General features: G+C 47.4%; 1 protein-coding gene across 1 annotated transcript in view; it reads left to right on the top strand.

Moving 5' to 3' along the window:
* The window catches only part of Snrnp200 (small nuclear ribonucleoprotein U5 subunit 200), a 30,303-nt gene that overhangs the window by 16,607 nt on the left and 1,379 nt on the right, over positions 1-12,317 (top strand). Inside the window, exons 19-43 of the mRNA XM_050131535.1 lie at positions 426-557; positions 713-901; positions 1,472-1,669; positions 2,190-2,342; positions 2,457-2,537; positions 2,883-2,966; positions 3,406-3,512; positions 3,790-3,908; positions 4,178-4,332; positions 4,420-4,609; positions 4,779-4,952; positions 5,989-6,149; positions 6,481-6,708; positions 7,002-7,193; positions 7,288-7,466; positions 7,624-7,775; positions 8,551-8,659; positions 9,540-9,648; positions 10,041-10,230; positions 10,321-10,485; positions 10,661-10,782; positions 10,998-11,141; positions 11,238-11,414; positions 11,705-11,865; positions 11,948-12,029. Of these exons, the coding sequence (XP_049987492.1) occupies positions 426-557; positions 713-901; positions 1,472-1,669; positions 2,190-2,342; positions 2,457-2,537; positions 2,883-2,966; positions 3,406-3,512; positions 3,790-3,908; positions 4,178-4,332; positions 4,420-4,609; positions 4,779-4,952; positions 5,989-6,149; positions 6,481-6,708; positions 7,002-7,193; positions 7,288-7,466; positions 7,624-7,775; positions 8,551-8,659; positions 9,540-9,648; positions 10,041-10,230; positions 10,321-10,485; positions 10,661-10,782; positions 10,998-11,141; positions 11,238-11,414; positions 11,705-11,865; positions 11,948-12,029 (3,753 nt within the window). The remainder of the gene's footprint in view (positions 1-425; positions 558-712; positions 902-1,471; positions 1,670-2,189; positions 2,343-2,456; positions 2,538-2,882; positions 2,967-3,405; positions 3,513-3,789; positions 3,909-4,177; positions 4,333-4,419; positions 4,610-4,778; positions 4,953-5,988; positions 6,150-6,480; positions 6,709-7,001; positions 7,194-7,287; positions 7,467-7,623; positions 7,776-8,550; positions 8,660-9,539; positions 9,649-10,040; positions 10,231-10,320; positions 10,486-10,660; positions 10,783-10,997; positions 11,142-11,237; positions 11,415-11,704; positions 11,866-11,947; positions 12,030-12,317) is intronic.

Here is a 12,317-nt window from a genome sequence, read left to right as displayed (position 1 = left end):
ACATAAGACAGGGTTTCTCTGTAGCTTTGGAGCCTGTCCTGGAACTAGCTCTTATAGACCAGGCTGACCTCAAACTCAAGAGATCTGACTGCCTCTGCCTCCCGAGTGCTGGGATTAAAGTTGTGTGCCACCACCGCCAGGCTAGGACCACACTCTTTCCCTCCTCTGAGATGATGATTTCCAGTATCTTGTAACTAAGTTGTTTATATAGGTTTAAGCTTCTGACCTATATGTGTCTCTGGAACCTTGGTGTATTCTTAAGTATATAAGGGACTGAAGCAACTCTTTTTTTGCTCCAGTGTCACATTGGGCCCTGAGTCATATATCCACTCCTACCCCCGGCTAAGTTCAGAAGCCAGACAAGCCAGGCATGTGACCCTGCTATGGTGGTATGTTTTTCTCATTGCCCTCCTTTGCCTCTTTAGGTTTTAGTTTCCACAGCAACTCTGGCTTGGGGTGTAAATCTCCCTGCACATACAGTCATCATCAAAGGCACCCAGGTGTACAGTCCAGAGAAGGGGCGTTGGACAGAGCTGGGAGCACTGGACATTCTGCAGGTACCGAGCCTCTGAGGGTGATTCCCAATGGGATCAACATCCTGGCCTGGAGCACAAGGATGTTGGAAAGATGGCAGATCAAGGCCAAGGTCTAAGTGTGTAGACTCTTGTCCAAAGCTCTACTATAACATTTTCTTTTATTGCTTCTGACTTAGATGCTGGGCCGTGCTGGACGCCCTCAGTATGACACAAAAGGTGAAGGTATACTCATCACATCTCACGGAGAGCTGCAGTACTACCTCTCCCTCCTCAACCAGCAGCTTCCTATTGAGAGCCAGATGGTATCAAAGCTGCCTGATATGCTCAATGCGGAAATTGTGCTGGGGAACGTCCAGAATGCAAAGGTAGGGCTGGCTTTGTCCTTGGGGCTTTACACTTTTCCTTAATACCTTAAGAGACTTGGAGTGGTGTGCCCCTCTTGTGAGGATATTGAGGACCAGCAGCAGTGTCTCAAATTCTGCACAACACTTCATGCAGGGCAAGCTTCTGTGTAAGTGAATGCGTATTCGATCAATACACTAAAATAACCAGACCAGCTCAAAATAACAGATATAGTTTAATAATTGAAAAATGGGGAAACTCACGCGACCCAAGTAAAAGGTCTGAAGTCCAAACGGGTCAGGCAAGCCCCGCGCAGAGCGCAGAGAACCCGCGCACCTATCTACCCCCGTTTATCTACCTGGCTCCAGGTGGCCACACCCAAGCCAGATGTGATTGGCTGAGCTTCCCCATCATTCTTGGGTTTGTGGCAGATAATTCCTTTTATGTTTAAGATACTTGAAAAGATTATTTAAATTGAAGAAGATACTGTACTGTGTGTCCTAGTCCTTGAGAATTCATGTCCAAGCTATCTATGGGACTTCTCTTTGGACACTAGCAGTTCTTCGCGCTAAACACCATGAACTGTCTTGCAGGATGCAGTGAACTGGCTGGGCTATGCCTACCTGTACATCCGAATGCTCCGGTCCCCGACCCTCTATGGCATCTCTCATGATGACCTCAAGGGAGATCCCTTGCTGGACCAGCGCCGACTAGATCTTGTTCACACTGCTGCCTTGATGCTGGATAAGAACAATCTGGTCAAGTATGATAAGAAGACAGGCAACTTTCAGGTGATTAGTATGTGATTTTTGAGGCTGTTTTAGCAAAATTTAGGTCCTTTAATGTATGTAATGCCTGTCTAATTACCTGTTGTCTAGATTGGGGAATTGACTATACTCTTTGAGCTATGAACTTAACTTTCAAATTTATACTTTTAAGTAAGGCATTGGTTGCCCTGTGACTGGAGATGGTTGTGAGCCACCATGCGGGTGCTAGAAATTGAACCACAGGTGTTCTGGAAGAGCAGCCATCCTTCATCAACCATCTCTCCAACACTTAGATTTTAAAAATGGTAGCTGGTTCTCCAAGTTTGAGTTGCGGAAGGTCATTTGACCATCTCATTACATGATCATCAGTTCTCCATAGGGCAGTTTGTTGTGCCATCTTCTTTTTGTGCTCCAGGCACTTGTATTAGGCAGGTAAAGGTATCCCAAGGAGTTTATCTGCTTGTCATCTTAAGATGGTCACTTGATGTTTAAAGTTGGGGGCTGATCACTAGTCAGCCTTGCACTGAGTCTTCCTTCTTTCTAGGTGACAGAACTTGGCCGGATAGCCAGTCACTACTATATCACCAATGACACTGTGCAGACCTACAACCAGCTGCTAAAACCCACTCTGAGCGAGATTGAGCTTTTCCGAGTGTTTTCCTTGTCCTCAGAGTTCAAGAACATCACTGTGAGAGAGGTGAGCCGATGAGTGTTTCGGGACAGGAGTTGGGACCCCTGCCAGGCTGCTGGATAACTTCTCTCCTTGACTGTTGCCTGTGGATTTCCTATGACCTGTCTTTCCTCGTGGCAGGAGGAGAAGCTGGAGCTGCAGAAGTTGCTGGAGAGGGTGCCCATCCCTGTAAAGGAGAGCATCGAAGAGCCCAGTGCTAAGGTAGGCGTGTCTTCACTTTCAAACATGATCATTCAGTTTCCGAAAGATGAACTTTGAACTTGATTTCATACATGGTAATATATTGTAATTATATTGTATGAATACATGCACAATACTTTCTACTCCTAGGAGGGTATTTGGGGTTGACCTATCATGTGCTGGACTACTGGCTGAACCCCTACCCCCAATTTCCCTACTCTGCTTCCTTCTTACATATGCTTTATATGGAATAATAGTTATTTAACATGTAAATCAAGAACATGGAAGATCCTTTTTGGCACATGTACCAGAACAGAAATGCAGATAATTGATTGGTCTTTGCTAGCTGTCTCTGCTTCTTTGCAGATCAACGTTCTTCTCCAAGCCTTCATCTCACAGCTGAAACTGGAGGGCTTTGCACTGATGGCTGACATGGTGTACGTGACCCAGGTGAGGACAAAGTTGCTCTGAGTGATGAGCAGAGTCCAAATAATTCCAGTGCCTTCTCTGCTGTGTACCTTGAAGAAAGGAGGCCTGACGCTGCTGTTCCAGCAAGCCAGCTGCTTGCTGCCACTTGACTTTGCTGTACTGATTTGAGCTAGTGGGAAGGGCAGGCCTTCCAAAGTGCTAAGAAGCTCTGTCGGTGCTTGTAGAGACAGGTCCGCTGGGCATGTCATCCTTTCCAAGAGAAACGGTCCCATTGTAGCTGTGGTGTTCATGAAAAATGACAAAATATTTTATTAATTATTCTGTCTTAACCTGAAAGGTGGGAGACAAAAACTTGTTTGTTTCGGAATTGGTATGAGTGATTGCATCAGATCTTGAGGTCATCAGGCTATGGTAGACAGGCCACAGAGGTTTCACCATGGGAACACTTGTCTTTTCTCAGTCCGCTGGCCGGTTGATGCGTGCAATCTTTGAAATTGTCCTGAATCGCGGCTGGGCACAGCTTACAGATAAGACCCTGAATCTCTGCAAGATGATCGACAAACGCATGTAAGTGCTCAGTGAGCTAGAAGATGGTCATTGTGAATTTGGGCCTCAGTGCACTTGATGTCCAGTTCTGGTGCCTGAGATGTGTCATAGACCTGGGTGAAAGTGGGAAGTGGATGGGCCCCCTAGAATGTAGGGCTGGGAGGTTGGAGAGCAAAGAAGACATCTTCCTTTAATGATAGGGTCTGTGTGGTTATTCTAGTGCTGGACACTGTGGTGACGGCAGTTTGTTGACAGCCTTACGGAAACAGTGAACCAGCTGTGTCTCCTTTCTGGATAGGTGGCAGTCCATGTGTCCTCTTCGTCAGTTCCGTAAGCTTCCTGAGGAAGTAGTGAAGAAGATCGAGAAGAAAAACTTCCCCTTTGAGCGGCTGTACGATTTGAATCATAATGAGATAGGTGTGTGAAGTTCTTGTCCTGTCTTGCAGCCCAGGCCTTTTTCTGTCAACCTTCTACGCCCCAGGTCCTACACCCTGGGCACTGGTACTCTATGCTTGCATCCTGCTATTGTACAAGCTCACTGTTAGACTTTGAACCGTTAGTACAGCATTGAGACTAAAGTGAGGAGCCTGTCCACTGGTGTGGAATCTGCTCCTTTACCACAGTTGCCCTTTGGCATTGATTGTAGATTTGCTAGGCTGGCCAGCAACAGCTTTTATTTCTCATAGGTGAGCTTATACGAATGCCGAAGATGGGGAAGACCATCCACAAGTATGTCCATCTCTTCCCCAAGTTGGAGTTGTCGGTGCATCTGCAGCCTATTACACGCTCTACCCTGAAAGTAGAGCTGACTATCACACCGGATTTCCAGTGGGATGAAAAGGCAAGGCTTTGTTGGCTAGAGGCTGCAGTTGGAGTTGCTTAGTCCCCTCATTGCCCATTCTTATTTCACTGGTGCTTGGGTTGGCAGGTCCATGGTTCCTCAGAGGCATTTTGGATTCTAGTGGAAGATGTGGACAGTGAGGTGATTCTGCACCATGAATATTTTCTACTGAAGGCCAAGTATGCCCAGGACGAGCATCTCATCACATTCTTCGTCCCAGTCTTCGAACCACTGCCCCCTCAATACTTCATCCGAGTGGTATCTGACCGCTGGCTCTGTGAGTGTCTTCTGAGTTCCCTAGGAACATACCTTCCAAGGATGGTAGTAGACTTCTTGTCTCTATTAAGAGAGTGGTACAGACACAGCCTAAGGTCTCTGGTGTTCATGAATGGGGCTGTGAAGGTCTGCTGGAGATTGTTCCTAGTGTTCCATTTCTTCCCTGACAGCTTGTGAGACCCAGCTGCCTGTCTCTTTCCGACACCTGATCCTACCGGAGAAGTACCCACCTCCAACTGAACTGTTGGACCTGCAGCCATTGCCCGTGTCTGCTCTAAGGAACAGTGCTTTTGAGAGCCTTTACCAAGATAAATTTCCTTTCTTCAATCCTATCCAGACTCAAGGTAGGTGTTTGAGTCTCAGATATTTGGTTTCCACGCATGCCTTTTTTTCCCTGCCCACTGACAGGGTTTCCCTGGCTGTCCTGGAACTCACTCTGTAGACCAGGGTGGCTTCTATCTCACAGAGATCCCCCCCTGCCTCTGCCTCCCGAGTGCTGGGATAAAAGGTGTGCGCCACCACTGCCCAGACCATGCATGCCTTTTAAGGTTACTTCGTAATAAGTGTGTTGGGCAGCTGGCAGAAAACCAGGTACTTAGTGGCCTGGAGCTCAGTGGCCTGCCAGATGTTTTTCTTCCTAAAAATCCTTGTTCACTGTTAGATTTGCTTTGTCGCTCTACATATCTCCCTAAGGAGGATCAGGAGAGTAAGGTCATTCTGTGATGTGTTGTCCTTACTCCTGCTCCAAGTGTTGAGCCAGAGTGTGGTGTTGATGAGACCTCACTTCATCATTAAAAATTAGAGCAGGCACTAAGTACTTGGCTGAGCACAGGACTAGTGTTTCCTCCTCCGCCAATCCTTTGAAAGGGTTACTATTTACTGCTACAGTTAATTGTGCATCTCATGATGAGGGAACTGAGGCAGAGGAAGGAGCCCTAATTAAACCAAAGAGTAAATAGTTGAGCTTTGGTTTTTAGTGTAGTTTTGACCCCAGGGCCTGGACTTACCTTCTGTATTTGAGTATTTCTAAAGAATGCAAGAAACTGCTGATAAGGCAGAGATAGGTGTCCTGTTTTTTTGTTTGTTTGTTTTGTTTCGTTTTGTTTTTATTCTGGTCCTTGACAGGTAAAGATGCGGGATTTCTTTCTTGTTGTGGTTGTTGTTTTTTCCCCATAAATCTCAGGAGATCTAAACCTGATCTTGGACTTTTTCCTTCCCTGCTTTGCAGGAGAAAGTATGTGAGACACAGCCAGCAGGGCCAGTGTTCCAGGCTTCTTTTTGTACTGCAGCTGATTGATTTTGCGTCTCATGGTGTTCATAATCTTGACGAATGATTTGTTTCATCCCCACTGGTGTTCACTCTATACCTTTGGTTTCCAGTTTTTAACACCGTGTACAACAGTGATGATAACGTGTTTGTGGGGGCCCCCACGGGCAGCGGGAAGACCATCTGTGCAGAGTTTGCCATCCTGCGGATGCTGCTGCAGAATTCTGAGGGACGCTGTGTCTATATTACCCCCATGGAGGCTCTGGCAGAGCAGGTGTGTAATATGTTGTGGGACTGAATTTTCCAGAAGCCATTCCATCTGTGATTCCAGATGAAGGTTTTCTCATATCCGACAACTGCATGTCATTTCTTAAAGAAAGGCTTCCCTGCCAGCTTAAAAGCTGGTGTAGACCGGGCAGTATCATGAATAGAGTATGGTGGGTGGTGCATGGTTGTCACTCCAGCTGCTTAGGGGGCTGAGGTGAGAGTTTCACTTGAATCCACAAGTTTAAGGTCAGTCTGTGCCCCATCTCAGTTTTCCTCCTATTAAGTGAGAGATGTCCATGCGACCTACTGTTACTATCCCTCCCTCTCCTGCCCACCAGGTGTACATGGACTGGTATGAGAAGTTTCAGGATAGGCTCAACAAGAAGGTGGTGCTGCTGACGGGGGAGACTAGCACAGACCTGAAGCTTCTAGGCAAAGGCAACATCATCATCAGCACTCCCGAGAAGTGGGACATCCTTTCCCGGAGGTGGAAGCAGCGCAAGAATGTCCAGAACATCAACCTCTTCGTGGTGGATGAGGTCCACCTTATTGGGGGCGAGAATGGGGTAGGCTTGACTTCACAGCATAGAGAAGGGCTGGGACCCACACAGTGACCTTATATTGGGCCCGGGACTAGGGTCTCCACAAAGATTTCTGCCTATTGCCTGCCTTGTTCCAAAAGGGTGATCTGAGGTTTTTTTGATAGACTCTTAAGGAACACTGTTGCTTAGTGAAGGGCAGGGCACTTCTCCTGGGGCAGGGCAGCCACAGACAGGAGAGTCCATAGTTGGCTCACAAAGGGAAGCTCAGGCAGAGATGGCGAACCTGAGCCTAGAATGACTCCTTCCCTTTTTCCCAGCCTGTCTTGGAAGTGATCTGCTCCCGGATGCGCTACATCTCCTCCCAGATTGAGCGGCCCATTCGAATTGTGGCACTTAGCTCGTCACTGTCCAATGCCAAGGATGTGGCTCACTGGCTGGGCTGTAGTGCCACCTCCACCTTCAACTTCCACCCTAATGTGCGCCCTGTACCACTGGAACTGCATATCCAGGTAGGACCCTGTCTGCCTTCCTCCATGGCCTCGGGGATCCCTAGTCACTCAGGTCTAGTGAGCTCAGTGTCTTGTCTTCTGCCTTTATTTCCAGGGCTTCAACATCAGCCATACACAGACTCGCCTGCTGTCTATGGCCAAGCCTGTGTACCATGCCATCACCAAACACTCACCCAAGAAGCCTGTCATCGTTTTTGTCCCATCTCGCAAGCAGACCCGCCTCACGGCAATAGACATCCTTACTACCTGTGCAGCAGACATCCAGCGGCAGAGGTGGGCTGTGCTCTAATTTCTGGGGTGGCTGGCTGCATGAGAATCCTGTTACGTGAAGGTGCCCCTGTTCTGGGTGTCCTGGGTGAGGCTGGGGCTGAGGCTGAGGGCAGCACAGACTGAAATTCCTCAGACCTGTGCTTGTTCCTGTTCTGCCCAGGTTCTTGCACTGTACTGAGAAGGATCTGATCCCTTACCTGGAGAAGCTAAGTGACAGCACGCTCAAGGAAACACTGTTAAATGGGGTGGGCTACCTACATGAAGGGCTGAGCCCCATGGAGAGGCGCCTGGTAGAGCAGCTCTTTAGCTCAGGTAAGAAAACGTCATGACATCCAAAGTCCGCAGGTGTGTGTATTCGACTGTAGGGTGTGGATGGCATTTCTCTGTTGAGTAGTACTCATTTTCACAATGCTAGCTAGCTGTCTTACCTCATTAGATTCCTCCTAGACACTTGTGATGTAGTTGACAGAGATACCCCTCCCTGCTAGATTAGAAAACAGGCAGGCACATCAGCTGGTCCCATTACAGAAGCTGATTTTCTGCTGTTCAAGGTTCTGTGTGGAGACCAGACTAGTGGGGTTAGAACTTAAGAGATGGCTGTGGGTTTGTGATTCTCTTCTGGTTGGTTGCCTCTTGCTTGCTGCTGTTTGTTGGCCTGTGGCATTTTATGCATCGTTCACTGTCCTGGCACTGTGTGGCAGAGCTCCCACCAGGCGGTCACTCTTCGAATCTGTCTGGTTTGGGTGTGCTCAGAGTAAGTTTGATTTTGCTGCCATGGGTTGAACTAACTGTGTTTGGGTTGGTGTTAGCTTTCACCATCAAAGGGCTGATCCGCCAGGCAGTGCTAGTCTTGCTTTCCCTGGGTTTGAGTTCTCCAGAATTGCTGTGTTTCTTCTAGGATAGTCTCAGAGCAAAAGGCACCAATAGCATGGTACCGCCTTTCACTGCACTTCCTTCCTGTCAGACCTTGTTCCTAGGGCCTCACGCTGAGCTTTGAAATGTAGCACTTGTCGGCCGCTGCCTGCCAGTGAAGCAAATAGTTCTTGGGAAGCCTGCCCTCAGTCTTCCTCTCCTTTCCTCCGCTCAGGGGCTATCCAGGTGGTGGTGGCTTCTCGAAGTCTCTGTTGGGGCATGAATGTTGCTGCTCATCTGGTGATCATCATGGATACTCAGTACTACAATGGCAAGATCCATGCGTGAGTACAGTTGCTGTGGACCTTAACAGACCTCCCTCCTAAAGCAAGTGCAGATCTACAAATGCAATACAGGGAACTAAGCATAGAAGAGTCCCTCCCAGTAGATCAGTGTTCATTGTTTGGTCCCAGGAGGTAAACTTACATACCTCTGTCTCAGCAGTTTGGAGAGAGGACCTTACAGGAAGAAAGGGGCTTGTGGTTACCAACTTCCCACAAGGTCACACCTTTGTTGTGACAAGAAGCCCAAGGGTCAGTGTTTCTCAGAGCCTGAATAATTTTTTTATTTTTTATTTTTCCAAAATACAAATTATTTTGAAATTAGTTTTGTAAGTTTAGAATGCCAGAATCTGGTTGTTGCTTTGAGTTTTACATTACTTTTTTTTGTTGTTGTTGTGTTTTTTGTTTTTTTTTGAGACAGGGTTTCTCTGTAGTTTTGGAGCCTGTCCTGGAACTAGCTATTGTAGACCAGGCTAGCCTCAAACTTACAGAGATCTGCCTGCCTCTCCCTCCCAAGTGCTGGGATTAAAGGTGTGTACCACCACTGTCTGGCCGAGTTTTAGATTATTTTTTAATCTGTAAAACATAACAGCTCTTAAGCTTGACTCTAAGTTTGGTCCTTCAATGGGATGTTATTTTGCTTCTAGCCTTAGATAGGTTTGTAGCTTTGGTTCAGGTTCATGGGGTAACACATTCATGACTCTTTTACTTAAGAAACTAAAATAATATGTGGGTAAGCATGTGAAGTGCATTGCTAAGCACACAGGCTCATGGCCGGTTTTGCTGCAGTCTGACCTTACCTCCTTGTTTGCATCATCTGCCCCATGACTGCAGGCAGGCAGGTCTCCTGACATGTTTCCTCATTTCTCTCTTCTGCCGCCAGCTATGTGGACTACCCCATCTATGATGTGCTTCAGATGGTGGGCCATGCCAACCGCCCCCTGCAGGATGACGAGGGGCGCTGTGTCATCATGTGTCAAGGCTCTAAAAAGGTCAGTTAGAGGAAACTGAGCCTTTGAACAGATTCTTGAGTCTGAGTCTTTTTTTTTTTTTTTTTTTTTTTTTTACTGTCTTTAATAAACTTTTCAGTCCTTTCTGCCAGTTGCTTTTGTAATAAGCTGGAGTCACACAGATTTGGTTCCATGTTTTTGCTATTGCTGGTGATTCCATGTCTTTCCACTCCTTAGTACTTTCTTCATGTACTGCTTACTGCTCTATCTATGTGGCTTGGCATGTCCCATTCCTGCTTTGTATTCTATGATACTGTTTTCTAAGTGTTTCTTCTATTTGGCTAATATATGTATCATACAGAGATACATATATTGTTGTATTGCCCTTGATCCCTTATTACCATGTTTAATACCTACCCCTCCCCAATCCACAGGATTTTTTCAAAAAGTTTTTGTATGAGCCATTGCCAGTAGAGTCTCACCTGGACCACTGTATGCATGACCACTTCAATGCTGAGATTGTCACCAAGACCATTGAGAACAAGCAGGATGCTGTGGACTACCTCACCTGGACCTTTCTGTATCGCCGGATGACACAGAACCCAAATTACTACAACCTTCAGGGTTAGTGAGCCGAAGAGCACACACTGCCCTTGGAGGTGTCCCAGCCCTCGCTAGGCAGTATCCTGAGACTTCCTTCTTGCGTCTCCGCAGGCATATCCCATCGTCATTTGTCTGACCACTTGTCAGAGCTGGTGGAGCAGACCCTCAGTGACCTGGAGCAGTCCAAGTGCATCAGCATCGAGGATGAGATGGATGTGGCCCCTCTGAACCTGGGCATGATTGCTGCCTACTACTACATAAACTACACCACCATTGGTGAGGGCCAGTGGTGCATGGGCTTCTGGACACTGTTGGGATGAGATGTGGTAGCCAGTATTTGTCAGAGAGGTGATACGGCAAAAAAGCAGTACAGCCCACACTATTGATTCTGGTTACTCTGTTCCTTTTCCCCCACTATTGGCTCTTTCCTCATTCTCTCATTTTCTTTCAGAGCTCTTCAGCATGTCTCTCAATGCTAAAACCAAGGTCCGAGGACTTATTGAGATTATTTCCAATGCGGCAGAGTATGAGAACATTCCAATTAGGCATCATGAAGACAACTTGCTGCGCCAGGTGAGGGCACTGGCTTTAGAAGAACATACAGGAGTAAAAATTTGGGCCCTGACTCCCTGTCACAAATCCCCTCATGCATTCTTCCACACTTACTGCAGTTCTCCATCCTTCCCGCTAGAGTCTAGCTGGGCCACATGGTGTATTTGGCCTGAACAGGTCTCAGTAGGGTCCTCTGTTTATCTCTAGCTTTTTCATTTTTTTCTTTCACATTCTAGTTGGCTCAGAAGGTCCCCCACAAGCTGAATAATCCCAAGTTCAATGATCCACATGTGAAGACCAACCTGCTGCTACAAGCTCACCTGTCCCGCATGCAACTAAGTGCCGAACTACAGTCAGACACAGAGGAGATCCTTAGTAAGGTAGTATGGGCGGGACTTGGAGGTTCACTTGGCCACTGGGGGCCTCAGAGGATTGAGTTCCCAGCCCACCTGCTCTTACACTCCCTTTCCATACAGGCAATCCGACTCATTCAGGCCTGTGTGGATGTACTCTCTAGTAATGGGTGGCTCAGCCCTGCTCTGGCAGCCATGGAACTGGCTCAGATGGTCACCCAAGCCATGTGGTCTAAGGACTCTTATCTGAAGCAGCTGCCACACTTCACCTCAGAGCATATCAAACGTTGCACAGATAAGGTGAGCTAAGACTTGGAGTGCTGGATGATGAGCCTGAGAACAAAAAGTCCTAATCTGCAGTAGATTGTGGGAGGCTGTAGCCTATTAGCAGGGGGCTCTGGCTCCTTTGAAGGAGTTCCATCTGAATCGAGATGCTGAGAGGGGCCAGAAGGGGTCTGCATTCTTTCTAAAGCTGTGTGTAGATGGCTTGGCAGTGTGGGAAGTAAGATGATCTTTAGTTCTTTAGAGCCATTGTTACTTGCTTATGGCATGTGTTCTCGGCTCCCTTGACCTCTGCATACCCACTGTAGGGAGTGGAGAGTGTTTTTGACATCATGGAGATGGAGGATGAAGAACGGAATGCATTGCTTCAGTTGACTGACAGCCAGATTGCAGATGTGGCCCGCTTCTGTAACCGCTACCCGAATATTGAACTGTCCTATGAAGTGGTGGATAAGGACAGCATCCGCAGGTGAGACAGGAAGCACCAGGAGTCCTGCCCTGGGGTCTCTGCACACAACCACAGTACTCATTCTTTGTTCTGCTTTCCCCAGTGGTGGGCCAGTTGTGGTGTTAGTGCAGCTGGAGCGAGAGGAGGAAGTCACGGGCCCTGTTATTGCACCTCTCTTCCCACAGGTATGTCCTAGCAGCTGGCTGTCAGGAGGCCATTTGAGGCCTTGTTCACTGGTTGGGTCTTAGGTATAGGATATAGTTCCCACCCAGGGAGGGTAGTCTGGGGGTAATGAACTCACAAGACGAATATTAATCTCAGAACTATGAAGTATTTTTCTTTTTTGTTTTTAAACAATTTAGATGACTGTTTAAATACATTAGGCAGTGTTATTCTGGCTTGTAAGATCCATTTCTCTCTACAGATGCTTCAGGATACTTGGACTTTTCTACTGTCTTTCCTCAGTTATATTT

This window comes from Alexandromys fortis, unplaced genomic scaffold (genome assembly GCF_014885135.2).
Source record: "Alexandromys fortis isolate MF-2015 unplaced genomic scaffold, M_Fortis_MF-2015_v1.1 scaffold_6, whole genome shotgun sequence".
Lineage (NCBI taxonomy): Eukaryota > Metazoa > Chordata > Mammalia > Rodentia > Cricetidae > Alexandromys > Alexandromys fortis.
This window is presented reverse-complemented; position numbering and strand designations above follow the sequence as displayed.